At 41.6% G+C, this 27512-nt stretch overlaps 1 protein-coding gene across 2 annotated transcripts in view; it reads left to right on the plus strand.

Annotated features, from left to right (window-relative positions):
• Positions 1 to 27021, plus strand: part of Oca2 (OCA2 melanosomal transmembrane protein) — a 266465-nt gene extending 239444 nt beyond the window's left edge. Inside the window, exon 24 of one of the 2 annotated variants that reach the window (XM_021168684.1) lies at positions 26915 to 27021. In XM_021168684.1, coding sequence (XP_021024343.1) covers positions 26915 to 26999 — 85 coding nt within the window. In that variant the 3' untranslated portion in view covers positions 27000 to 27021. The remainder of the gene's footprint in view (positions 1 to 26914) is intronic. The other variant, XM_021168683.1, reaches the window with a different exon arrangement.
• The last annotated feature ends 491 nt before the right edge of the window (positions 27022 to 27512 follow it).

The following is a 27512-nucleotide window of genomic DNA, read 5'->3' on the forward strand; positions in this document are numbered from 1 at the left end:
AAGCTGTGTTCCACTCACCAGCAGTCCCAAAATCCTGCGGCGGGGGTCGTGGGTAGCTGGCGGGTGTCAGGCAACCCTGCGCTCCCGCTACCCTCATAATTTTATATTTTATTTTTAACATAATACTTTAAGAATCTCATACAGTGTGTTATCATTGCACCTCCTATCTCCCACTTCCAATTTAGTGTCTTTTTTTTTTTCCTACTCCTTGCTTAAGGTTTTGTGTTAGTCCTGCTGGGCTCAGTGAGTCTTCATCAGGGATCCAAGAACACAGTATTTGTTTCCCTGATCCTTATAACTCTGAACTTTGGTCTATTCAGGTATCATGGAGATGGATCGAGGCCTGGTGTCATACCAGATGCCTATTCCTCTGTTGGGATTATATAAATAGCTGCACTTCTTAGTCTTCTTTGGATACTAAATGAAGTTCATAGAGATGAGGGTGCAAGTACATATTCTCCCTGTATATGAAGCCATAGCATTTACATATTCTCTCACAAGGCCAAATGCTGCTGTCATCAGATGGCTAAACATCTAGAACTAAACTCTTCATAGTAGTGTCTGGTAGACTTCTGACAAGTAAGTGGGTGTTCATATCATGTATCTTTACACAGCTGCCTGCCTTTGTTTAACTGCTGGGCAGGTAGTGCTCCAGAACTTCGGTTGTATGATTGGTTCAGGAACAGTTTTGATGTGTGACTTGGGATTTAATATATGGTTGTAAGTTATAGTTTTGGTTTAAGATCGACATTTGCTTTGATATAAGAGACAGTTAGCTACACTAATTAATCGAAGCACATGGCATGGGGAAATAGATTCCCCAAACTAAATAGTCCTTTTGTCTTTCTCCACAATGTCCCAGTGATACACCTCCACACTTGCTGTTTACAGCGACTTTGACTGCTATGCTATGGGTCTGCTGCTTACCTGTAGCATCTCCCATCTCATCCTGAATGCTGGTGACCAGCACACCGTGCTAGACATGGTTGAACTGTCACAGATGATTACAACGATACTTTAATTTCTTAGGCATGTGATTACATAGCTACATCCTGCATAGAACCCGTGTGCTTTCTCTTAGAATTCCACAGACAGTGTTGCATGTCTGATCAATGATGTAATAAACAAAGACTACAGAGAATAATACATATCTCATTCCATCACTGTTCATATAACCCACTGAAGGTAATAAAACCTTACTTGCTTTAAAGCACTCCTGAAAATAGCAGGTTTCAATATATCCAGTTAAATGAGCTAACAGATATAAAAATGAGACATGCAACTCCAAGGAGAGCAGGGTAGGAAACTGAGAAGTAAAGGCTAACAAGAACCAGAAATGTCTTCTTCAAACCCTACACAGTCAAGGCACTGCTACACAGTCCTACAAAGTTGCTTTTTGGCAGGTTTATTGGTGAATCAGACTACGGATAAGAATGCATTAAAACTAGCAACATGCATGTTTTAAAGCTGATTGTTCTTAAAATGCCATGTTTTGTGAGTTGACCTTTTACTTTGTTTTTTTTTTTTTTTTTTTTAAATCAACACAGTTTAAAAGCTGGAGCATGTCTGACACACCTGTCTTCCAGCTTGCATTAGAAAACAATCCCAGGACCATCCTCTTAGAGAAACTTTCTGTAGCATATCTTCTCTTTAGACAACTATGTTTTGTCACAGCGACCTAGAATCTGCAATCTTAGACTCTCATTTTCTTCAGTTTCATTTTATTGAGGTTGCTTCCTCAATGCTTGGGTTTCCCAAAAGAATCAGCCTTATCAAATATAGCTTTATGTTAAGTACAAATAGCTTTTTATTAGTCTTGGGTTTCATGTATATGTGAGGAATGTGGATATTTAAAGTAACTGTTATGTTATAAAAGGAAATGGATGAGAGAAAGCCAAGAGAGTAATGGAAAGAATTGATTTCTATTTAAAATTTTAAACAACAGCATACTGGAAACAGATAATTTTGCAGGCTCCTCCCTGCACCATAAAATACAATGTATCATAGCAGGTGGTATGCCAAGGAACAGCCTCCAGCTTGGTGAAGGGTTCTGAGGAAGGGGTGTTTAGGAGCAGTGAAATGAAGTCAAATTGTGGGTCTAAACTGAAGGCTTATGATCTGCTTGAGAAAGCTTTCCAGCCTGATTTCTCTCTATTCTACTATCTTTCTCTCTAATCTACTTTCTATAGCCATCTATCTCTCCCCCCTCTCTCTGTCTCTCTGTCTCTCTGTCTCTCTGTCTCTCTCTCTCTCTCTCTCTCTCTCTCTCTGTTTTCCAAGCAGTTCCCCTAGCTATTCTCAAAATTCTCTGGATAGCTTATCTCTTGCAGATCATAAGCCTAGCCTTTTATTTTACATATAAATCTAGTCATTTACTCCAGGTTTCCTTTTAATTATCTTGTGAATCAGCATCCCCAAGATTTCAGCCCCTTAGTTCTTAGGAGACAGCAAGCATACATTTTCTTTTAACCTTGCAAAAGAATTCAGAGATCTGCCTGCCTCTGTTAAGTACAAACAATAAGCTAGCTGGGTGGGATCCTGTTCTGAAATTACCATTTCTACCACACTTGGGCCTAATCTTGCTTTGTCTTAGGCCTACCCAGAACTCAGGAATCTACCTACCTTTGTAACCATATAAAAAAAATAAACTTAGCTGGGTGGGATCTCCTGTAATTACCACTCCCTAAATCTCTTTATCTCCTCCCTTAATATCTTTCTGACAAATTATCTTTTGTGGATGATTTTGTTCCTAAATCCTTTATGATCCACATGGCCTTCATATTTTTTTGAGAAATTTTATATTTTTGAACTCATGTTTTTAGAGTTCTTTTCCATAGCCTTAAGGGCTGTCCTGAAAGTCCCAGTGTTTACCATTTTGCTAAGACATTAGCTATATCTTCGTCTCCTAGGCTCATAGTGTTATTAACATTAACAGAGAGGGTATTTCTTGAAGGAGTAATGTAGAATGTGTATATTATTATACAAACAATCCTTTCACTCACAGCCGCCATTGACCTTCCTGTCCCAGGGACAGGAACCATGTCATTCTATCCCTACCAAGGTCGTGCCAGATATAGCAGTGGTACATGCCCAAAACTTATCTTAAAGGAAAGGGCTGCAGCAGTTCTTTGGCACCTCAGGTCTCAGCTTCTTGTGAGCAACATAAAGGGTCAGACAAGATTACTACCAAGGGTCATTCACATTTACAATTCTAAGACTCCCCCCTCTCCCTGAAAAAAGACTTCCAGAACATCTTATATCTCATCTGGTGTAGAAGAAAGGATAGAGAAGTCATTAAAGGTGTTAAAGCACATAAATAAAAATGCATAGATGTGTGGTGGATCTCACTGAACCTACAGAAACCTAAACGACTCAGGAAGTCAGTATCCATCAATGGGAAAATGGCAGGAAAAAACATACAAGTCACTAAGCAAGGGATATCCTCTACTCATGTACCACTATGAAAGTTTGCCTTTAAAACATGAGCATGAGCAACACTGAGATACTTACTACCTGCATTACATCAAAAAGAGTGACTGAAGATTTCCAGGTCTTTAACTGATTGGTTGAAAGACTAAGAAAAAGAGAATGTGAAAGAGGCAGGAGGTAGATTTAAATATCTTTCAAGTGAGGTATTTCCACTTGACTATAGGGGATTTTGTGAGTTTTGTAAATGCACACAGAATTTCTGACCCTCTCTAGGAAGTAGGTGAAGGTCAGAACCCACAATGAATGCCTGGGAAGATAGGTGACTCTTTAACCCTGGAAACATCTGCATTGAGATTAGGACTTATAAATGACATTGTACTGGCTATTTTTGTGTCAACTTGACACAGCTGGAGTTACCACAGAGAAAGGAGCTTCAGTTGAGGAAATGCCTCCATGAGATACAACTGTAAGGCATTTTCTCAATTAGTGATCAAGGGGGAAAGGCCCCTTGTGGGTGGGACCATCCCTGGGCTGGTAGTTTTGGGTTCTATAAGAGAGTAGGCTGAGCAAGCCAGGGGAGGCAAGCCAGTAAAGAACATCCCTCCATGGCCTCTGCATCAGCTCCTGCTTTCTGACCTGCTTGAGTTCCAGTCCTGACTTCCTTTGGTGATGAACAGCAGTATGGAAGTGTAAGNNGAATAAACCCTTTCCTCCCCAACTTGCTTCTTGGTCATGATGTTTGTGCAGGAATAGAAACCCTGACTAAGACAGACATGTTATGCTGAATGCCCAAATCTGGTGTTATGGGAGTGGAATTTATAAAAGGGTATACTTGGTATCTTGTATACTTGAATGAGACAGACAAAGCACTTTCATAGAATGTCTGAATAGATACGGAATTATATGCTTGGTACAGAAGGAGACAGACAAGGTATGTTCACATAATGTCTGGATGAATTCTGAATTAAGAAAGACCACAGAATATTCCTCCCTCAAAATTTTGTAAAGATACATTTGTGAACCCCACCCTCTCTTTGTGTGTGTGTGTGTGAAGTAGACCATGGCTCCTAGTAGTTTACTAATTCTAGTCCTATTGCCTTCTGTCCCTCTTCTTCTAGAAAAGGGTCTCAGGGCACAGATGCTTATAGTAATTCCAAAAGAGGACACCAGGTCAAACTCATGTCTGAACCTCTGAAAGCTGTGGTATAGTCTTTGGAGTAACATTTGTCCATGATACTACACTCTATGGAGCACTGTGTTAAACTACATGGGTGACCTATAGAGTCCTTTCAGTTTTTCTAAGTTTAATTTACTTTGTAATTTTATTTGAATAACACTGGTAGTTATTCAAGGATATTCATGTTGGAGTCAGAGTGGGCCAGATATGCTCTTCAGGGAGACTCTTGTTGACATGGCTATGTGCTTGGATCTTGGCTCATGAAATTTCAATAGCCTGCATGACCATCAGCAAAATAAGCATGCTTGCCAGACTCCAGCTCACCAACTGAAGGAGACTCTCTGGAGGACAGCACTAATCCATCTTGGCTGCCTTAATCTCTAGTGCTCAGACATCTCCCAATACAACTATGTTGAAAATTAGATCAGTAGTTTTTGTTACAAGCCCTAGCTCATCCATGGCATGGTGCAAATGCATTAGTAAAGAATGCAGGGTTAATCTCTACAGCTCAGTCATAAGTGCTGAATTATTGAGGAAATAGAGGGGCAGAAAGGATATTGAATTAAAAGTGGATAGCTTACCTTGGTGGTTCAGTAAGTGGTTTGATGTCAAAAATCTAAAGTTAGGCAATAAAACTATGTCCACAAAGCTGCTTTGGTCACAGGTCTCATGCCTGAATTTTTATATAAAGAAATTCGAATTCATAAAATAGGCTTAACTAAATTAGGTGGTATTTATGCATAAAGTATTCTTCCTGAAATATGATTTTCTCACTAATTCCACTGTTTAATGGGCTTAAAATTACTGTAGGCTGTGGTCTACCAGCAACTTATTAAAAGGAGTTTATTTGCCCTCATTATTCTTTATTCTTTGCTTTGAGAAAGGGTGACCAAAACCTCTGAGTTCTGTTTGACCTCTTCCCTGGGCTGAGAATTCAGAAAAGGCAAACATCAGACGCTGTCACCTTGACTGTGCTGGCAGGGTAGGGACTCTGTCCTTTGGGAGCACTCATCAATTCCTTATTAAACAAGGCTCTCCATGGTCAGCTGCAGAGCTGAGCCTCTGCACATAGTGCACTAAAAAGCCCTCGAGCATTTATGCCCACTGCTATTCCAGGCAGAGAGCAGAAGCCCCAGAGTCATTCATGGCTCATGGACTCTGAGTATGACCACATTGCTATGAGCTCTTAGTGTCAAAAATGTGTGTGCATGCTATGAGTTCCTTGAAAGCATGCTTAAAAGTGTTAAGGTAGCTACTTATATATGCATCAGTGTGGGCCAGAACTACCAGAGAAGTAGTAAAAGCCATTTAAAGATTGAAAAAAAATGAAATATTGATAGCAACAGAAGTTTACAATTTCATGTCTGATAAACTAAAAGACTAAAGAGAAAGCCATGACCTTGAGAATTGATGAATGCTAGAGAAGAATATCACCTAAAGAGAAAAGCTGGGAACTGATTCCCACTTAGGATAAAGACTTTCATATTGGATGCTATTATGAACCAGATTGGGTCTCACTCAAAACTTGTATGTTGTGGTTATATACTTAACATCTCAGAATGTACCTATATTTGAAGATAGGATATTTAAAGGTCCATAAACAAAGATCCAATGGTATTCAGGGATTTATCAAGATGATCAAGATCTGAGCCTACTTCCTTGTCCTAGCCCAATGTCAAATTCTTGCCAATATCCTTGAAGGAGTACCAGAGACCTCCATATCTGAGACACATCTATCCTGAGACAGGGTACATTTTTAGGAAAAGACCCCCATCCCCAGAGATCAGTGGTTAAGAGCACATGATCTTTCAGAGGTCTCAAGTTTGGTTTTCACTGTGCACATCATATAGCTTGCAGCTCCCTTTACATTGTTTATAAAAACAAGGCCCGGCATGGTGGCACATGCCTTTAATCCCAGCACTTGGGAGGCAGAGGCAGGCAGATTAATGAGTTTGAGGCCAGCCTGGTCTACAGAGTGAGTTCCAGGACAGCGAGGGCAACCCTGTCTCAGAAAAAAAAAAAGTAAAACAATGTAGGTAATGGGTGCTAAGGCTGAGGCAAAAAGGCTTCAGAGCGAACAGTGGAGACCCATTTAGTGTATTTCAACAGTGTTCCAGCAGATGATCTAATCTGAGTAGAAAAGCCCTAGATGGGGAAGCTATGTGAGGAGAGAGCATCCAAGGCACATAGTCCTATATATCCTAAATGGGGGGCACTACATGGCTGAAGAGACCTGACTTGTGAGGCTGACAGGTCATTCTTGAGTCCATTTTCTTATAGTGGGAGCTGGCCCAGTATATAGTGAAGCAAAGAGCAAGGATGTGTGGATCTGCTTCCAGTGAGCTCAGGGGGAGGGCTCAGTCTGAGGCCTGGCTTCTTTCTAGACACAAAGACAACAAAACTGAGCACAGGAAGGCAAACACTGCGTGGTCTCATTCATTTGTGGGATCAAAATAAATGACTTTATGAGAATAAAGAATAGAAGGGTAAGGGTAATTATTGAAAGACATGGGCAGGGAAAAGGAGGATAGAAAGAGGCTAGATAATAGCTACAGGAGTGCTATAATCCTGTATGGTATGATGAAGAGAAGATGTACACAGCACACATGCAGGAAAGATGGGGTCACATGGGGAATCTGTTACCTGTTGGGGTGGCAACCTTTCCTAAGAAAAGAAACTCAGCACTTTTCTTAGTGTACAGCACAGGAGAAGGGATTATCTGGTCTTTGTAGGAGGTATCTATAAACCAGCAGCCTCAGAATGTAAATATCTGAGAGATTAATTGTAGTCCAGTGGTTGAGAATGTAATCAGAATGTGTAAGTTATTGATTTCATCTCCAGTACAGGAGAGACAGGAGAGAGAGAGAGAGCGAGCAAGCAAGTGAGAGAGAGAGAGAGACAGACAGACAAACAGACAGAGAGAGAGAGACAGAGAGACAGACAGAGACAGAGAAACAGACAGAGAGACAGACAGACAGACAGACAGAGATAGCACTAGTACAATTAATAAATATATATTTTAATATTTTTTATTACGTATTTTCCACAATTACATTTCCAATGCTATCCCAAAAGTCCCCCATACCCTCCTCCCTACTTCCCTACCCACCCATTCACATTTTTTGGCCCTGGCGTTCCCCTGTACTGGGGCATATAAAGTTTGTCTGTCCAATGGGCCTCTCTTTCTAGTGATGGCCGACTAGGCCATCTTTTGATACATATGCAGCTAGAGTCAAGAGCTCTGGGGTACTGGTTAGTTCATAATGTTGTTGCACCTACAGGGTTGCAGATCTCTTTAGCTCCTTAGATACTTTCTCTGGCTCCTCCATTGGGAGCCCTGTGATCCATCCAATAGCTGACTGTGAGCATCCATTTCTGTGTTTGCTAGGCCCCAGCCTAGTCTCACAAGAGACAGCTATATCAGGGTCCTTTCAGCAAACGCTTATTAGTGTATGCAATGGTGTCATCGTTTGGAGGCTAATTATGGGATGGATCCCTGGATATGGCAGTCTCTNGNTGGTCCATCCTTTTGTCTCAGCTCCAAACTTTGTCTCTGTAACTCCTTCCATGGGTGATTGTTTCCAATTCTAAGAAGGGGCAAAGTGTCCACACTTTGGTCTTTGTTCTTCTTCAATTTCATGTGTTTTGCAAATTGTCTCTTATATCTCGGGTATACTAAGTTTCTGGGCTAAGAAATGCAAATCAATAAATATATTTTTATAAATAGAATTTACAGGTACAGTCACACAAACAGTAAGTGCACCATTCCATATATATTTACCAACTACTAGATTAGAAAGTACCCTATTTTGCATGTCCTACTGTCTCTTAGCAGCAAATATAGGCACATTGGGCTCAGAGAGGTTGGTGTCATGGCACCCAGCCATAAATCGGGGAAGGGAGGCCTGGGGAGCGAAGGGGGAAAAGACCAACCCTTTAGCTGGCCCAGCATTCACTAGTCACACACTAAGGCTTTGATATGTTGGCCTTGAGGGTGGGCAGACATTTGATCTTGTCCTAAGATGCATGGTGGCACCATAACCTCCACTGAGTCTTTGAAGCCACACTTAGGAATGAAATGAAGCCTTATGTATTTTAGCCATTTTTAATTGAAGTAAAATATACAGACTGCTTTATAGCACTGGCTTGATGTGCACTCTCTTTTTAATTTGAAAGAGAGTTTAAAAGCTTACTCATTCAGTGCAATCTACTAGAATTTGGATTTTGATCCATGGTTAGTGATACTTTGTCTAATTCTTGCATGATGCTGAACATGGGCAGTAAGTTGAGGATTCCATGTAGAGCACTTCCATTGAAGTCCGGCTTGTGTCAGCACCCGTGCCAGCAATGAAAACATGCATACTCCTCACTCAGATCTTGGCTTTGTATTATCCTTTTTCACTGTGAGTGTCTTGTAAGGCCATGCAAGTGAGGGAAGAAGGGATTTGAGACGATTGGAACAGAGAGAAAAACAATGTTTTTGTGATCAAAGAAGGGAAGGTTTTGTGGTATGTATTGTCCAAGAGAAGATTTCAGTAAAAAGAGCAGCACTGCAGGTAGGAGAGCAGGCAGCATTTGGTAGAAAGTTCTAGAAGGAGGCAAACGACGATGCCGTCCAAACTAAGTTTAGCACATAAAAGGAGGAAGAAATGAAGACATCGCATTAAAGCAGCTTGCTGGGGGAGTTAAGCAAAGTTGTTCCTGTTTAACCTGGATAATAAAAACACTCTCCAAAAAATCTGAAAAAAAAAAAAAAAAAAAACAGATCACATTCTGAAGTCTGAAGATAAGCATATGGGAAGGAGCTAGTTGCTTCTAGAAGGTATTGAGCAGAACTCAGTATAGTGCCTAGACATGAAGCCAAGTGTGTATTGGTCCTGGCCCTTGTGTTCCTGCAGAGTGGGGATGTGCACAGTGGGGTACTCAGCAGATAAATATGCCCTCCAACATACAGGGCCATTTAAGGAGTCCTAGTACAAAATAAGAGGGATATTTATGCTGATTGCAGTCATGTTCCACGGAAGGAAGGGGAGAGAGTCCTAGTCCGGGTGATAAACAAGAGACCTGTAACTGACCAAGTGATGAGGCAGAGGGTACAACCCCATCCTTATACATACATGTGCTTGGACACACACCAAACACATGTGTGCGTGCATACGCGCATACACACACACACACACACACACACACACATACACACACACATTGTGGGATGAGGTGCATAGTGCAGGTGTACAGTGAGAAAGTGAGGAAAGCCCCCCCACCCCCACCCTTTTTCCCTGCTCCAGAAAGACCAGGTCATGAAGTATTCTCAATTTCCTCTTCCTCTTCCACTTTCTTCTCACGATGATAGATCCATCCATAAAATTAAATGCATGGAAAAAAAGAAAAAGAAGAAAAGGCCACCCAGATGGCATGTCCTGGGATGGAACAAAGTTAAATATTAGAATTTCAGCTTTGAGTGACTTTCACTCTCTAATTCTGTCTGCATGAAAAAGAAAAGAAACAGAAGGAAAGAAACATGACTGCTCCTAGGGGTGGTGAAGGCGAAAGTTCATTATAGATATGTGGGGGAGCATAGCCAGAGGAGAGACCAGAGTATATATGACCCTGAGGTGGACCCTGTGGGGAGAGAGGGAGAGGATCAGAGAGGGGCAGTGGGGAATCAGGGAGAACCTGGCAGACAGGTCTCCTTTGATATGTTAAATAGGCATTGTCCTTCACCTTTGACCTGCTTTGAAACCTAACAAAGCCCTCTTTCCTTTGTTGAATTACTCACTACCCGAAGGTCTAAGATGTCTGTACTGTCTCTTAGCCTATGGCTGATGCTGGAGGCAGGTTACAGTGCTCTGGGTTAGGGAGCTGCTACTGACCACCAAAGCTACTTCCTTGCCCTGAAAGCACTCTCTGCCTTTTCTGAAATCCTTTGGGCTCTCTCCCATCCGGTGTACCTGCATTTCTAGAGGAAACACAATGATGGGGTTTTATCTGTAGGGGATGGGAGGCCCTCCAGCCATCACTCATGAAACAGATTAGAGGATAAACTCCCTACCCCGAACAACCTGAGGACAGGCTATGGTACTGAAGGTCTGATCTCAAGGGATCCTTTGGCTACAGAAAGGTTGTAGCCTTGTGTACCTGTGATCAGCCTTCACAGGCCTGCAGAAGGAAAAGCATTCTTGCTCTTGCTTGAAACAGCCTGTGGTACAGTGGCAGAACACATCCATGTAGGAAACCCTGGGTTCATCTCTGGCATGGGCTAGAGGAAAGAGAAACAGGATCATCTTTGCTGAAAGACAATATCAACTGTCCTTTTTTTTTTTTTTAAATTGTAGACAAGCTGCCTTTTGGAAAAGAAACAATAGACTGCTTCAGTCTAAGCTTCAGACAGGGAGTTTTGTTAGCAACGATTTTCTGTTGAATACAGGCCTGTGTAAAACATCTCCTCCCTGCCCTTTGCTTCCCAGCTGCCTAGAAGCCACAACATGCCATTCAGATAGTTTTCTTTTAGCTTAAAACTAAATAGTACATGCAATGTACTTCTGTCTCAGCCTTCATTTGACATTTTGCATCATGATTTGCACTTTGACATTCAAGTATTTTTTTGTCTGGAGTAAGGCAATGTGGTGGCTTCGGCCAGACAAGTTTGAAAAGAGCCCTGCGGAGAAAGGAAAACATAAAGTCCTACTGATGGCTGAGCAAATGTTCTTTTCCTAAGGCCTTTGATAGAGAGGTGTCACCTTTCGGATAGCCTGGGGGAGCAAGATAAATGAATCTGCTGGGAATGTGAAGATCCTGGGGAGCTTGGAGCATCATGGACTCTATTATATTGGTGTATTCCCAGCAGGACAGGAAGTCATTACTTTTGGCTCCGGGCTGGGGAAGGGTGTGAATCTCTGAGACATCACCAGAGCTCCCTCCCTTGAAAGGACAGGAAAAAGCACCAGCCACCTGCCACAGGCAGCTTTGAAGTATCCCAGGAGGAGCTGTCTGCAGGCTAGAGAAAGCTCTGAGAAAACAGCTCTGCTACCTTTAGACTACGGTTGATCAAGGAGCCTGACAAATATTAGCAGAAGGGATTTGTTTTTCCTGGCCGGCTAAAACCTGGCAAGGATGCCACGCCCCCTAGCAATTGGGTATCTATGCCGCACACCTGTTTCAGGTCCTAGCCAACCCCCACAAAAATGTTACTCTTCAGAGTCTGAAAGTTGCATCTGGCCCAGTGCTTCCCAAGACCAGTGTCTTGGGAGAGGGCTCCACTAGCGTCCTGACATGCAGCAAGTCCAGACAGATGTGCGGGATGAAGGACTCTACACAGATTCCAAAGATTTAGAAGAAAAGTGATGTAAACCATTTCACTGAAGTTTTATGTTGAGTATGGCAAAATTTCCCACGAAACAAGTGTTGAGCCAGGTTTGGTCTTGGGTGTGGAGGAGTTTGGCTGCTGGTCTGGGAGGCATATACTACAGTCATAAAAACCTACCACTGTACAACGTTTTGGGTTAAGGGCTTCTAGGTTCTCACTTTGTGAGTAATTATGTTTGCATGCACTATTCTTTGTTGTCATATCCTAACCCAATTAGCACGGGGTGAGGCTAGGATCTGAGACACTAGAGCCAAACAGAAACAAAGTGCAATGACACACCTGTATAAAATGACACATCGGAATTTTCCATGCTAACCCACACCACTAATAGGAGAGATTATAGCTGATATTTGGCTTTCTCTCTCTGCTACACGTCTCTTCCTCTCTGCCCCTCACACTATGCCTCTTTCCCCACTAGCTGGGTTCCTTCCTTGGGACTCTTTGGTCATACTGGCTGAGAAAATTCCACCCTGTCTATATACAACATTTTCTTTATCCATTCCTCTGATGTTGGATACCTTCCTATGGTTACAGGGCTTTGCACTATTTTGTTTCACTCTTGATGTGCAAGTATCTTAGCCATGTGTTTATTTAGTCTCCCTTGGTTAAATACAGAGGAGTGGAGGCATGGCTAGGGATTATGGTAGATTTATCATAGTGTTTTGTAAGATCTTCACACAGAACCTCAGTTGAGAAAATTCCTGCATAAAATCCACCTGTAAGGCATTTTCATAATTGGTGATTGACAAGGGAGGGGCCAGCCTATTGTTAGTGGTGTCATCCCTGGGCTGTAGATCCTGGGTTCTATAAGAAAGCAGGCTGAGCAAGCCATGATGAGCAGCAGCGCCCTTCCATGACTTCTTTATCAGCTCCTACCTCCAGGATGAGGCCCTGTTTGAGCTCCTGCCCTGACTTCCTTCATTGCTGAACAATGCTATGGAAATGTAAGCGGAATAAACCCTCTCCTCCCTAAGTTTCTTGGGTTGTGGTGATTTACCACAGCAATAGTAACACTAAGATAGTGCTCATGGACTGAGAAAATAAATACTTTTAAAATGGCTTTCTTACCAAAAGGAGATATTTAATATAATCCCTGTCAAAATTCCAATGTCATTTGTCATAGAAATAGAAAAAATAAAATGAAATTCATGTGGATACATAAAAGAACGCAGACAGCCAAAGAAATTTTGAGCAAGCAGAATAATGTTGAAGGGATCAGTGGATTTGATTGCAGTATATACTGTAGAACCATCGTGACAAACTGTACCGCCACTACACACTTTGGAGTCTTTGGAATGATCTCAACTGATCTAGAGCTTTTAATTTCAATTTCCATATATACATTCGTCATACATAGAAAAATTATGTGATTTTGTATTGTTCCTCTGAATTCATTGTTTCCTGGTTATTTTTATGGGTTGATTTTGTTGTTCTTTGGTTTTCTGTAGATTTCATGAGATTTTTCTGAGTTAAGTTATTATATTATCTGCGAAGAAGGCAAATCTTATTCCTGCTGTTTTCATCTATATGTCTTTTAGAAAGTATTTTATTTAAAACAGATGCAATTTTATTCAAAACATGCAATATACTGTTTTTTGTTTGTTTTTACCTACCCTTAACTCCTCCTAGGTCCTCCCCACCTCACTACTAACCCAACTTCATGTTCTGCCCCCCCCAGCCCCCCCCCCCGTCTCTCCATTCCTCTCCTTCCTCCAAAACACAAAAACAAAAGCAACAGTCAAAACAAAACAAAACAAAAACCAACAAGAACAAAACCTATCTGTACAGAAAACCAAACAAAAAGCCACAGAAAGCTGCAGAGTCCCTGTTGTATTGGCAGGTTCTTCTCTGTACTTTGTCATGGTAGTTAGATTGGCTGTGGCTTTCGTACTGAAACCCCCACCCAATTCCCGATTCGGCGTGCACCCAAAAAATCACGAAGGACCATCTCTTGATGTAATTACATGAGGACGTTTAATTACGGAGCTCCGGACCGACATGCATCCCACACAGGAGATAACGGATGTAGGCTACGAGGCTCGAAAGCTAGGGGTTTTTATGGGGTAAGGGGCTTAGGGGTGTAGAATTCACCATAGTGACACACTATTGGCTTATTCTTTTTTTTTTTTTAAGATTACAGGGCATCAGGACTTTGTTCCTGTGGGCTAGGGGCTTATCTTTGTTCACATAGCAACCAGTTGATGTATAACTTTACCCGGTGTCAAGGGGCAGTAGACAGAGGGGAGGTTCCAGCCAGGTGGTGTTGACCCAGACAAGATAGCCCTGCTTGTACAATCAAGCTGTTCTTAGGAATGTCTTAACAACAGCCCTGTCTGTTCTGCTTTGTTCTTGGCCCCAGGCCACAGGTTCATAGACAACTCTTTTACATGAATCACAAGATACAAAATCTCATTTTCTTTCAGTACCATGTGTTCACTCCCAAGTGACTTGAAAAGTTTTATTTTTTTCCTCAAGCTTTCTGGAAATACATGTGTAGAACTTGTATTTTTTAATGTTGTGTGGAACTCACCAATTAAACTATCTGGCCAATGGCAGCTTCACCTTGCTTCACCCTTCCATTAGTGTGTGCAGTGCGTACAGAGAGTCCAGGGTATGTGGTGTTTGTTCCCTGCTCTGCTGACTGTAGCTGCTCATGTCTGTTCTTTGTGTGCTTTGTCAGGCATTAACTGTTAAGTTTCATAAATGTATTTTAAAAGTCAACTCTTGGTTGCGCCAGGTTTTTCTACTATTTTTTTCTGTTTTTAATTTTGTGTGTTCTCATCCTTACTTCCTTCTGCTTGGTTTGGGTTTATTTTTTTTCCAGTTTTTTCTATTTCATTAAATAGGAATCTTACATTAGAGATCTGAGATTTTAAAAACATAAACATTCATTCCTATAAACTCTCTCTCAATTTGTGATATGAAGCATTTTTATTCATTTCTACATATTTATTTATTTTTCTCTGTAAAGAATCTTATGCCCATTGACTCTTTTAAAGCATGTTCTTTGACTACCTGGACTTTTTAAATTTTATTTTATTTTATTTTTTACATTTCTGCTATTTAATTGTGTATGACTCCAAATTCTGTATGGTAGTGATTATTTTAAATCTTGACAAGTTTATTTTTTGGCTTAGAATATCATCTATCTTGGTAAATTCTTTGTGGATGCTGAAAAAAATGCATAACCTGCTTTTACTGGGTAGAATGTGCCCACTAATGTACCAGTACCGTACCAGTAATGTCTGGCTGTTGGACAATACTTTGTGCCACAGTCTTGTTTGATTTCTTGCAAGTTGTACTGTTATACATGTTCAAGTATAATGAGGGTTTGACATCCTGAAATCTATGGGCATATTTGCCATTCTTTCCTGCTGGTTTTGTTAATATTTGTCTGGTGTATTTCCAGGTCTTCTATTTGTAGAATGCTTATTTAGAACTGCTCTTGGTAGATCAGATGCTCTATCAATATGCATCATTCCCCATTAGCCTTGTAAAGTATGACTAAAGCAGGAACCATGGGCTGTGGTGTAAGCACTGGCACGAAACATTTTGTTATATTCGGAGTGAGTTTAACTTGTCGTAAGCTTTTAGTCCCAATTTCTGCGAATTCATTGCTAAATTTTCTTGCTCCAATTACAGTTTATGGGATATGAATATAGCCACACTTTTTCTCTTGGTTAATGCTTTCTCTTCTATATCCTCTTATTTTCAGCCAATCCATGCCATTATAGTTGAAGTGAATTTCATATAGATCGAATGTAGGGCTTTTAAATGCCACTGTATAATGCATGTTTTTAATAAGCATGTTTAGTTTAGGCTTTTCGCTCCTAATGCAGTGATTGGTAGTGTTCACATGTACTATTTTATTTTTGCCTTCTCTTGATTTTCTTTGTAGTTCCTTTTTAGTTTCTTTTGCTGCCTTCTAGTGGGCTACATGGCCTTTCTTAGAGAGCTCCCACGTGTCTTCATGCATGCTTTGTCTATACTGCCAGCAGTAGATACTCACACAACGATTGCTTCTGCTGTTTCACTGTCCTGGGGCATGTGAAAATCCAGCTTCCCTTAAATCTCTTGGTGCTCCCATCTATGACACATTTGTCTCAAATATTCCTTTATATGCCTTGAAAATCACATCAGAGTAATGATATTTTAATTTCATTTTTTAAAAAATTTGTAGTGCTGAAGATTGAATCCAAGGCCTTGTGCATGGACAAATGCATCCTGAGACTATTTTTGTTTGATTTTAATGGACATAAATTGAGCATATTTATGTGCTTATGAGTATATACATCCTGTAATGATGAAATAAAATTAATTAGCATGTCCACTATCTTAAAGTTACATGGTTATGTGGTTAAACACTTAAACTCCTTTCTAGTTACTTACTTTTTTTTTTTTCTTCAACAATCCAACAGCATTTGAAAACTGAAAAACAAAGAAGGGATATTATGTTTAACTATTTCATTCTGTATTCCTTTCTGGTCCCTCCGTTCTTCTTGCATGGTCTCCTGATGTTTGAAGAACCCTTTCAGGAACATTCTTGTCATCTATTGCCCTTTCTGTTTTCCTTCATCCATGAATAGGATTTGTAATGGATACAGGAAATGTGTGCTACTTTCTGTTGATCTGCTGGTTTCTTTTCTTTTTCCTTGGTTATTTTATTTATTTACATTTCAAATGTTATCCCCCTTCCTGGTTTCAACTCTGCAAGCCCCCTATGTCATCCTCCCCCTGTTTCTACGAGGGGGCTCCTCTACCTACCCACCCACTCCTGCCTCACCACCCTAGCATCCCCCTATGCTGGGGCACCAAGCCTCCACAGGACCAAGGGTCTACCCTCCCACTGATGCCAGATAAGGCAATCCTCTGCTATATATCTGTCTAGAGCCATGAATCCCTGCATGTGTAATCTTTGGTTGGTGGTTTAGTCCCTGGGAGCTCTGGGAGGTGCTGGTTTCTGATGAGAAAAATCACTTTCTGCCTGTAACTAGCACCTAGAAAAGGATCCAACACTTAAGTCTTTAGAGAAGTGGTTCTCAACATTCCTAATGCTGCGATCCTTTAATATCGTTCCTCATGATGTGGTGACCCCCAACTATAAACTTATTTTCATTGCTAGTTCATAATTGTAATTTTGCTACTGTTATGAATTATAATGTAAATATCTGTGTTTTCCACTGGTGCCCTCCCCACTCCTGTGAAAGAGTTGTTTAACCACCAAAGGAGGCCCAACCTGTAGGTCTTAAAATGACATTCTTTTCGGGGGTGTGAATTTAAGCTGTTATTTCTTTGAATACTCCTTTCCCCTCTTCCCTCATTTTCTTTCTGGTGACACATGTTAGCTCTTTGTCATGTGGAGCTCTGAGGATTTGTATGTTATAACTTTTTTAGTTTGTTTTTCTCTGGTGAATGATATTCAGTTCTCTTTTCCAGACATCTTCAAGTTTGTGAATCTTCCCTTAAAAGTTCTGTTCTGACACTGTGCCCATCAGTTAGTTAGCTTTGTCTTGAAGTCATTTCCCTTTAACTCCACTCACCAGGTCCACCTTTGTATGGGCTGCTGCTCTTTTGAAGCTACTTTTCTCCAGTTGTTTCAAGTGTTTGTAATTGCTTCCTAAGTAGTCTTTTATGATGGCCATTTAAAATGTCTGTTGGATGCTTTCCGGGTCTCCATCACTCTAAAGGTCCCTGTTAATGTGTGCAGTTTTGTGACTAGTATCATGTCTGCATCCTATTTTAAACCTTCAGTTTGAGAAGGTCATGACAGTGCTGGTGAGGACAGGGTAGGTGCACTTGAGTCCTACATTTTTTGCTAGACCTGTACTCATGCTAGTGCATGTTCCTGTGGGGAATTTCCTAGTGGGGGTCATTCTGCCTTCACCGAGGATCTCCAACACGTGGAGGACTGCATTATTTTTCTTTCCAGGCAATCCCTATTGCTCTGTTGACCTGGTGGAAGCATGGTCTTACTACATCTGACAGATAATAGAGCAAGAACTGCTTTATTCTTGCAGTTGCCCTTTCCAGCCATCTAGCTGGAAAGCCACAGACATCTTGTATCTAAGGAGGGGTGGAAGTCCAGGCTCCTCATGATTCTCCATCGACTCCCCAGGAAGATAATTCAGCACAGCCTGAAGAGGTAGAAATCCTAGCTCTCTCTGTTGCCTTTGCCAAAGAGGCAGAATGAAGATTTAGTTAATAAAACTTGCCTGTTTTTCAGCAGTTACTATTTGCAAGATTTCTGACGACCTATACTCCCCCCTTTACTGTTCTTTGACTACAGCAGGCTTTTCCTGGGGGCCTCTTTTCTTTTGAGAATCTACTGTCCATTGAGAGTTTCATGAGCCAGCTTCCCAAAAGGGTACATAGAGGATGGGGGAAGGCAACTCACTACCATGCTGTTTTTTTTGGGGGTGGGGTGGGGTTCTCAGCTACCTTGCTGTTCAGGTTCTTTATGCCACTAGGGTTCTCCTTTATTCCAGGCTGTGCTGGGGTGGGGGTGCCTACAGGAAGAAATGTATCTTCTTTATTTTGCTTGAGAACCAAAAGTCTGTTCTATACTTTTTGAGAATAACATAATTATATTCTATTTTCCAACAGACCTGTGTGCTGTGTTGTTAGGTTTTCTCTTGTCAAAAACATTTCATGTTCCTGTCTATACTGGTTAGTTTTTATTGTCAGCTTGACACAAACTAGAGAGATCTGGGAATGGAGAACTTTAATCAAAAACTTGTTCTCCACATGCTCCACTATGTTCATAGCAGCCTTATTTATAATAGCCAGAAGCTGGAAAGAACCCATATCTCCCTCAACAGAGGAATGGATACAGAAAATGTGGTACATTTACACAACGGAGTACTACTCAGCTATTAAANACAATGGATTTATGAAATTCTTGGGCAAATGGATGTATCTGGAGGATATCATCCTTAGTGAGGTAACCCAATCACAAAAGAAGGCATTAGATGTGCACTCAGTGATAAGTGGACGTTAGCCCAGAAACATAGAACACCCAAGATACAATTTGCAAAACAAAAGAAAATCAAGAAGAGGGAAGACCAATGGGTGGATTCTTCATTCCTCCTTAGAAAAGGGAACAAAATACCCATGAAAGGAGTTACAGAGACAAAGTTTGGAGCTAAGACGAAAGGATGGACTATCCAGAGACTACCATACTCGGGGATCCATCCCATAATCAGCCACCAAACCCAGACACTATTGCATATGCCAGAAAGATTTTGCTGAAGGGACCCTGTTATAGCTGTCTCGTATGAGGCTATGCCAGTGCCTGGCAAATACAGAAGTGGATGCTCACAGTCATCTATAAGATGGGACACAGGGCCCCCAATGGAGAAGCTAGAGAAAGCACCCAAGGAGCTGAAGGGGTCTACAACCCTATAGGCAGAATAACAATATGAACTAACCAGTACCCCCAGAGCTCGTATCTCTAGCTGCATATGTAGCAGAAGNTGGCCTAGTTGGCCATCACTGGGAAGATAGGCCCCTTGGAATTGCAAACTTTATATGCCCCAGTACAGGAGAATGCCAGAGCCAAGAAGTGGGAGTGGGTAGGTAGGGAAACAGGGTGGGGGGAGGGTATAGAGAACTTTCAGGATAGCATTTGAAATGTATATAAAGAAAATATCTGATAAAAAATAAATTAAAAAAATTAAAATATTATTCTCTTGGATTGGCCTGTGAACATGTCTGGGGTACAGGACATTCTTAATATCTAAGTGATGTGAATGGACCTGGATGAATGTGGGTGCTACCTTTCCTACACCAGTGGTTCAAATCTGTATTTTAAAAAATAGTTGAGCAAGCCAGGGTCAAACTGGCGGGTAAACAATGTTCCCTCATTGTTTCTGCTTCAGTTGCCTGCTTTTAGTTCCTTATGCATCTCTCCATGGTGGATTATAAATAACCTGTGAGATGAAATAAATCCATTCCTTCCTTTATTTAGGACAGTGTTTATCACTGCATAGAGCCAACAAGAACAGAAAGAAAACAAAAATAGAAATTGAGTGGAGTATTATGCTGACAGCCCAGGCTGTTGTTTGGGAGGAAGGTTGTGAAAACATTTGGAATATCGGTTTGGAAAGTTAGCAGAGCATTCAGCGCTCAGCAGGCTGTTCTATGGGAGCTTCGAAGATAACAATGTGGAGAGCAATGGAGACAATGGAAGCATAGTTTCTGAAGTTTTACAGGGGAGCAAAGACTGTCAGGGCTGTTTGTGTGGCATAGATTTGAATTAAGAACCAGTGAAAGGGGCTAAAGAGATGGCTCAGTGGTTATGAGCACTTGTTACTCTTTGATTGACAGAGCCACATGATAGCTATCAACCATCTTTGTAGCTCTAATTCCAGAGGCTCCTGTGCTCTTGTCTAGCCCCCCATGGGCACTACAGGTATGTGCTGTATGGCAACCATGCAGGCAAAGCACACATAAGAATTAAAAGTAAGTATAGTATTTATAAGTGGGATTTGGAAGTGAATTGATCTTGAGCTACTGGGATGAGGAATGCCATCAGCTGGCACTGAGAAATCATCTGTGCTTCACAAGAGATCAGCATCACTGAGGTGAAATCTTGGAAGTATTGCCTCGGGGTCAGCTGTGGTCTGAAAGGACCAAGGCAGCAGATCAAGATGGCAGCAGGACTTAGATAATGTGTAAGAATGGCCACAAGAGCATAAAAATAGACACATTATCCATGGAATTGAATTGAAGACCCAGACATAAATCCACGCACCCATGGACACCTGGTTTTGTTGGGAAAGAAGCCAGACATAGACAACAGAAAAAAAGGACAGCATCTTCAACAAATGCTGCTGGTCTAACAGGCTATTGGTATACAGGAGAGTACAAATAGATCCATCCCTATCACCCTGCACAAAACTCAAGTCCAAGTGGATAAAAGACCTCAACATAAAACCAGATACACTGAACCTGACAGAATGCATTGGCACAGGAGACAACTTCCTGAACGGGAGACCTATAGCACAGGCACTGAGATAAATAATTAGTAAATGGGACCTCATGAGACTGAAAACTTCTGTTAAGGCAAAGGACACTGTCAATAGGATAAAACAGCAGCCTACAGAATGATGGGAAAAAGACCTTCATCACCTCCACATCTGACAGAGGTCTAATATCCAAAATATCTAAAGAACTCAAGAAACTAGACATCAACAATCTAAATAATTCAATTAGAAAATGAGATACATATCTAAACAGAAATCTCAACAGAGAAATATCAAATGGCCAAGACACATTTTACAAAAATGTTCACCATTCTTAGGCATCAGGGAAAAGTAAATCAAAATGACTTTGAGATGTCATCTTATACCTATCAGAATGGCTAAGAACAAAATCACAGCTCATGCTAATGAGGATGGAACAAGGGAGAACACTCCACCACTGCGGTTGGGAGTGCAAACTTATACAACCACTTTGGAAGTCAATATGACAGTTCCTCAGAAAACTGGAAATCAGTCTACCTCATGACCTAGATACATCACTTTTGGTCATATACCCAAAGGAAGTTCTATCATACCACAATAATACTTGCTCAACTATGTTCATAGCAGCTTTATTCATAATAGCCAGAAACGGGAAACAACCTAGATGTCCCTCAACTGACGATGGATGCAGAAAATGTGGTACATTCACTCAATGGAGTACTACTCAGCTGTTAAAAATGGTAACATCATGAAATTTGCTGGCAAATGGATGGAATTAGAAAAAAATTTTCCTGAGTGAGGTAATCCAGACTCAGAAAGACAAATGTGGTATGCACTCACTTATAAGTGGATATTAGCTGTGAAATAAAAGACAATCATGCTACAGTACACAGACCCAGACAGGCTAAGCAAAAATGAGGCCTTAATGGGGCTAGGATGCAAGGATCTTCTTGGGAAAGAGAAATGCAATAGATTTCTCAGGTAGACTGAGGTTTGGTGGGCTGGGAACAGGAGGGATCAGGTGAGAGTGGGGAGTGGAGGGAGAAAATGATGGCAGAAATGAATGAAACGGGGGCATTGCAGGGGTGAGGTGAAAGTCTGGTGTTATAGAAACCCCATAGACTCTACAACAGTAACCCTAGCAAAGAGTCCTAGTGATGGGGAACAAGGAGCCGTATTTTCTAACCAGGCAAGGCCTCAAGGGGAAGGATTGGAACACCACCAACCCAGCCACAAAACCTTTTACCTACAGTTTGTCATGCCTGCAGGATGTGCTGGGACAGGAGCCTAGTATAATTGGCATCAGATATACCAGAGAGACTTCATCCAGCAATTGATGGGAGTGGATGCAGACTACCACAGACAAACATTAGGTGGAGTTTGGGGGTATTCTGCAAAGGAGGAAAAAGGAAGAAATAGAGGAACCAGAGGGGTCAGGAACACACCATGAAAGCATGGCTCACAAAATCAACCGACTGGGAGTCATGGGGACTCAGATGCTGAGGAGCCTCTATGAGTCTGACCTAGGTTCTCTACATATATGTTATGGCTTAGTACCTTGTTGTTCTAATCCTAACAGTGGGAGCAGGGGCTGACCCTGACTCTTTGGCCTTCTCATGGAACCCTTCCCCTACTGGATTGCTTTGTCCAGTCTTGTTGTGACGGTACATGCCTGGTCTTAGTGTAGCTTGCTATACCATGTTTGGTTGATGTCCCTTGGATGCCTGCTCTTTTCTGTGGGGGAGTTGGATCTTGGGGAGAAAGGAGTTACGGGAGGAGAGATTTGAAGAAGATGAAGAAGGGGAAACAGCAGTCAGGATGTAATATATGAGAGAAGAATTTCTTAGAAAAATATTTTGAAGGTATGAAGGGGTCATGGAGAACAGCTAAGGCTTTCTACCAGCTGGCAGGATTGGAGTCCCTAAAGTGAGCCTAGGTGAGGCCATTGGTACAGCTCACATACAATGGAGTCTTTGGGCTATTGGAGAGTCCAGGACTATGGGACAACTACCAAGGACAGTGGCTGGTGTGGAGTACAATCTGACACTTGAGCCTATGAAGCAAATTGTGTGTGCACTATGTATGGCAGAGCTGGAGAGGTGGGGCTACTCAAGCCATTTGGAGCCTCAAAGATCATGAGTAGCTCCCAGATATCAGACACTGAGTTTCAGTATCTGGCTTTAAACTACTGAGTTTGGGTTATGCTTTAAAATAATTGTTTTTACATACAGGCTTTTCCTTTTTGGTATAAAACAAACAAACAATGTGTTTAACTTCCAATTTTTAGAGGAGTCTACAGTTAAGAGACTTGGATTTTTAAAGAAATCCTGAACTTTTAAAGTATTGACATATTAAAAGATTGTCAGATGTTTCAAAGCTGGACAGTGTTTTATATTGTGATATTAATGTTAGTCTGAGATATTAGAGACAAACAAGAAAGAAAAGGTTATGGTTTAATAGTGATGTGTTTGTGTGCCACGTTGACAAGATGTGGGTTTTACTACTCAATTTGACACAGACTAGAGACGCTTGGGGAAAGGAAGCCTCAACTGCAGAATTACCTTTATCAGACTGGGTTGTAATCGTGTGTGTGTGTGTGTGTGTGTGTGTGTGTGTGTGTGTGTGGGAGGGGGAGGGAGGAGGGGGCACTTTCTTGATTCCCAATTGATGTAGGGGGACCCATACCTCTGTAGGAGCAAAATCACTCAGCAGGCAAGCAGCCCTGGGTTGTATTTTAAAAAAAAGGTATCTGAGAAAGTTAGAGGGAACAAGTAGGTAAATAGTATTCTTCCATTTGGGTTTCAGCTTAAAGCTCCTCACATGAGTTCCTGCTGTAGCTTCCCTTGCTGATAAAGTTCAGCTGCAAGATGAAATAAACTCTTTCTCCCCAAGTTGTCCTAGTTATACATAGTGTTTGTCACAGGACCAGAAAGAAGTTAAAATACCACACAGGCTTTTCTGACTTTGTGCTCTCTTGAACCCTGTCATAGAGTATGAGTCAGATGTCTGCATGGAGAAGCAGGAGCAGTGGTTCATGTTAGTTGAGGGCTCACCTGTTCTAAAAGATTTATAGATGAGAACTCATGACTCCTCTCAATAGCCTTCATAAATAGTTAAATACCTATTCTCATATCCCATATGTACCTCACCAAATGCAGAGGAAAGTCATGTTGTCTGTTCTCCAGACAAGAGGTGGCCTTATCTCCCAATCCTACCTTTCAACGCCCCCCCTTGATTTAAATGAAAGAGACCTTATGAATTGATGGAAATGTGACTTCCTTTGGAGGCTATAGAATGCCCATTGCAACTTGACACAGCTGAAGGAAACATCCAGAGATTATTTTTGGAGGGAGAAAGATGATAGAAATTGAGCCCAGATTCTTACACATGCCAGATAAATGCTGTACCAGAGATTTAAATAGTGGCCCTATATAAAACATGTGAGGAGTAGACAGAATGTGTATTGTTGAAATGGACACATTGCAGTGCCCAGATTCATGGAAATGACAGAGTCTTCCCTGAATCAGGTCTAGGGAAATAGCAAATTCCCTAGTCATGTGTGGATGTTGACAGTGGGTGCAGAAAATGCAGATCTCAGATTCCTCCTCTGGGATGTTTATGTTGTGCCCTGAGTTCACAGGAAACCCAGAGGAGCCCAAGAATTGCAAAGTCTGCTACAACTCACAAAAAAGTCTTTCATTTTCAAGTTCAAACTCACTGTGTGAATGCTGGCAAGAGACCCTGATTCCAGAAAACAATGTTTATATACAGTATAGAAATAGTGTGAATATTCACAGAAAAGGGGAGTAGAGGGTGGAATAGTACTGAAGTGGGAGGGGGTTTAATAGGCGTCTGTTCAAGGACTAATTTTATGGACAGTCGTAACTGTCTGTGACCTGACCTCTGTTTACCTTTTACTTTTCCCATGGTCTCCCTTGAGCTTGTTATTTCTCTAAGGTATCAAGGACAGGCACCTGGAGAGTTATCAGGAGGAGTGTTGGGTGTTGGTTTTTGGAGACACAGAGGCAGTGCCATTCTAATGCTGGGGATGGGGAGGGGCTGCTGCGGGAGGAAGCAGCACAGAAACCAGCTGTCTGCATTATTGTGCTTGCCTGGCAGGGGGGTGGTGGTGGGGAATGGGAGCCTCAGGGGGAGGGGGCAGGGGAATGCAGAAGCAAACTGTCTGCACACACTGAAGTGTCTCTTAATCAGTAATTCTGGGTTACAACTTTATAGCCTCCGACTGCTCCTCTACAGAGGCCTCCCACTGAGATGAGCTAAACCCACAAGCCTCCTTTTTTAGCTGTATACAATAACAGTACCTCCTCATTCAGTTGTATACAGAAACCTGCCTCATGGATTTAGATGTAAAATAAACATGCCCAGATTCCAGAGAACTTCTGGTGTGTTTTCATCAGAGCACACAGCCTACCTGACCTGTAAGTGTCTCTGTGTGTCTACCCTTTCTGCATTCCCTATGGCCCCAGTTGGGCCAGTTCCAAAGCTGAGTAGATCAGAACAACTGGCACCCAAATAGGGACACCTGACTGCAGGGGACTCACACATCAAATGAGGGAACATTCCCATGAGAAGCACAAGAATAAAGGTAAAGGGAGCAGTGCAGGTGTAACTCTGGGCACTGGGTGTAAACCATGGGCCACATAGAATCTAGAGATACATAGTCATACCTTAAAACTTGGAAGATCTTATGAAACATCAGAAAAAGGGTAAAAACATCACAGAACCATCAGTTCTTAGACCACATTTGGGAGATTACATTCTACCAAGATTAGCTGAGCCCACCTCCTTGTTCAGCTGCATATGTTAGACCTAGTGGGGAAACCCCCACCCCATTCCCGATTCGGCGTGCACCTAAAAAATCACAAAGGACCATCTCTTGCTGTAATTACATGAGGACGTTTAATTACGGAGCTCCGGACCGACATGCATCCCACACAGGAGATAATGAATATCGGCCCCGAGGCTCGAAAGCTAGGAGTTTTTATGGGGTAAGGGGCTTAGGGGTGTGGAATTCAGCATAGCGACACACTATTGGCTTATTCAAACATTAACAGAAGGATTACAGAGCAACAGGACTTTGTTCCTGTGGGCTGGGGGCTTATCTTTGTTCACATAGCAACCAGTAGATGTATGACTTTTACCTGGCGCCAAGGGGCAATAGACAGAGGAGAGGTTCCGGCCAGATGGTGGGGACTCAGACAAGATAGCCTTGCCTGCTTCCTTGAATTCTTTTCATCTTCACAGTTAAGATATTCTTAGGAATGCCTTAACAACAGCCCTGCACTGGCAGGCCTGGGGGCTGTTCGCTTTGTTCCCAGTCCCAGGCCTGGGCAGTGGGCTCTTAAACAACTCGCAAGTTACAATATTTTACCTTCCTTCACATACAATAAACCTGTCTCCTATATTCACATGTAAAAAATAAACACAGTTTCTGAGCCACTGCTGGTGAACAGTCTGTGGCTTCTCTAATCCCAGTATTTCTGTATGTGTGTGGCTTCTCTAATCCCAGTATTTCTGTATGTGTGTCTGTATGCCTGTCCTTTCTTCATTCCCTCATTGATCTAGTTTGGTTTCCAGGACCTAGCCATATGAGTTATGGCAAGGGGCTGGTGAGATGGCTCAGTGGGTAAGAGCACCCGACTGCTCTTCCAGAGGTCCAGAGTTCAAATCCCAGCAACCACATGGTGGCTCACAACCATCCGTAACGAGATCTGGCGCCCTCTTCTGGAGTGTCTGAGGACAGCTACAGTGTACTTACATATAATAAATAAATAAATCTTTAAAAAAAAATAAATAAATGAGTTATGGCAAAAGTATTCACAACCTGAATGAAAAATTAAGTTTTCCTTACATAAAGATTCTGGGGCCACATTCTTCTGCAATACATAACGTATAAAGAGTCTGCATCTCTTAGTTCTCTCTGCATACCAGAGGCCATAACGTCTTTCTGTTTTTCAGGTTGGGCTTCCCTATGATGCTCATGTCCTGCACCATTGGGATGTGCTATCTCCTGATTGCTCACATTGTGGTGGGATGGAATTAACAGCCAGCCGTCATTTGCAGACCAAGAGAGACTTGATCAGCATCAGCATCAGGTGGAAGGCTTCCCCACAGCACCTCTGAAGAAGAAAAGGATGAGCTCACCATGATATACATGGCAACCAATCTTTGTTCAGGTGGATGATGGGAAACCACATCTTCTCCCTGTAGACAAAAAAAAAAAAAAAAAAAAAAAAAAAAAAAAAAAAAAAAAAAAAAAAAAAAAAAAAAAAAAAAAAAACGGGAAAAACAAATCAACTTACCAAGATTCCCAGAAGAAAAAAATATATTTTGAAAATATTTCTTGTAATTCTATATAAGAAATGGTGCAAATCCACCCAAACAGCTGTCCCTTTTAGTGGTCAATTCTAAGATATACAGTTTTTCTCAATGTAATCACCCTACATGTGGAAATAGCATTCAGTTTATATATCCATTTAATATGTCTTTTTCTGGGAAGAGACAGATGAGTGTTAAGAAAAGATTTTGTGTATTTAAAAAAAAATAAAGTGTCCCT

This window comes from Mus caroli, chromosome 7 (assembly GCF_900094665.2).
Source record: "Mus caroli chromosome 7, CAROLI_EIJ_v1.1, whole genome shotgun sequence".
Classification (NCBI taxonomy): Eukaryota; Metazoa; Chordata; class Mammalia; order Rodentia; family Muridae; genus Mus; species Mus caroli.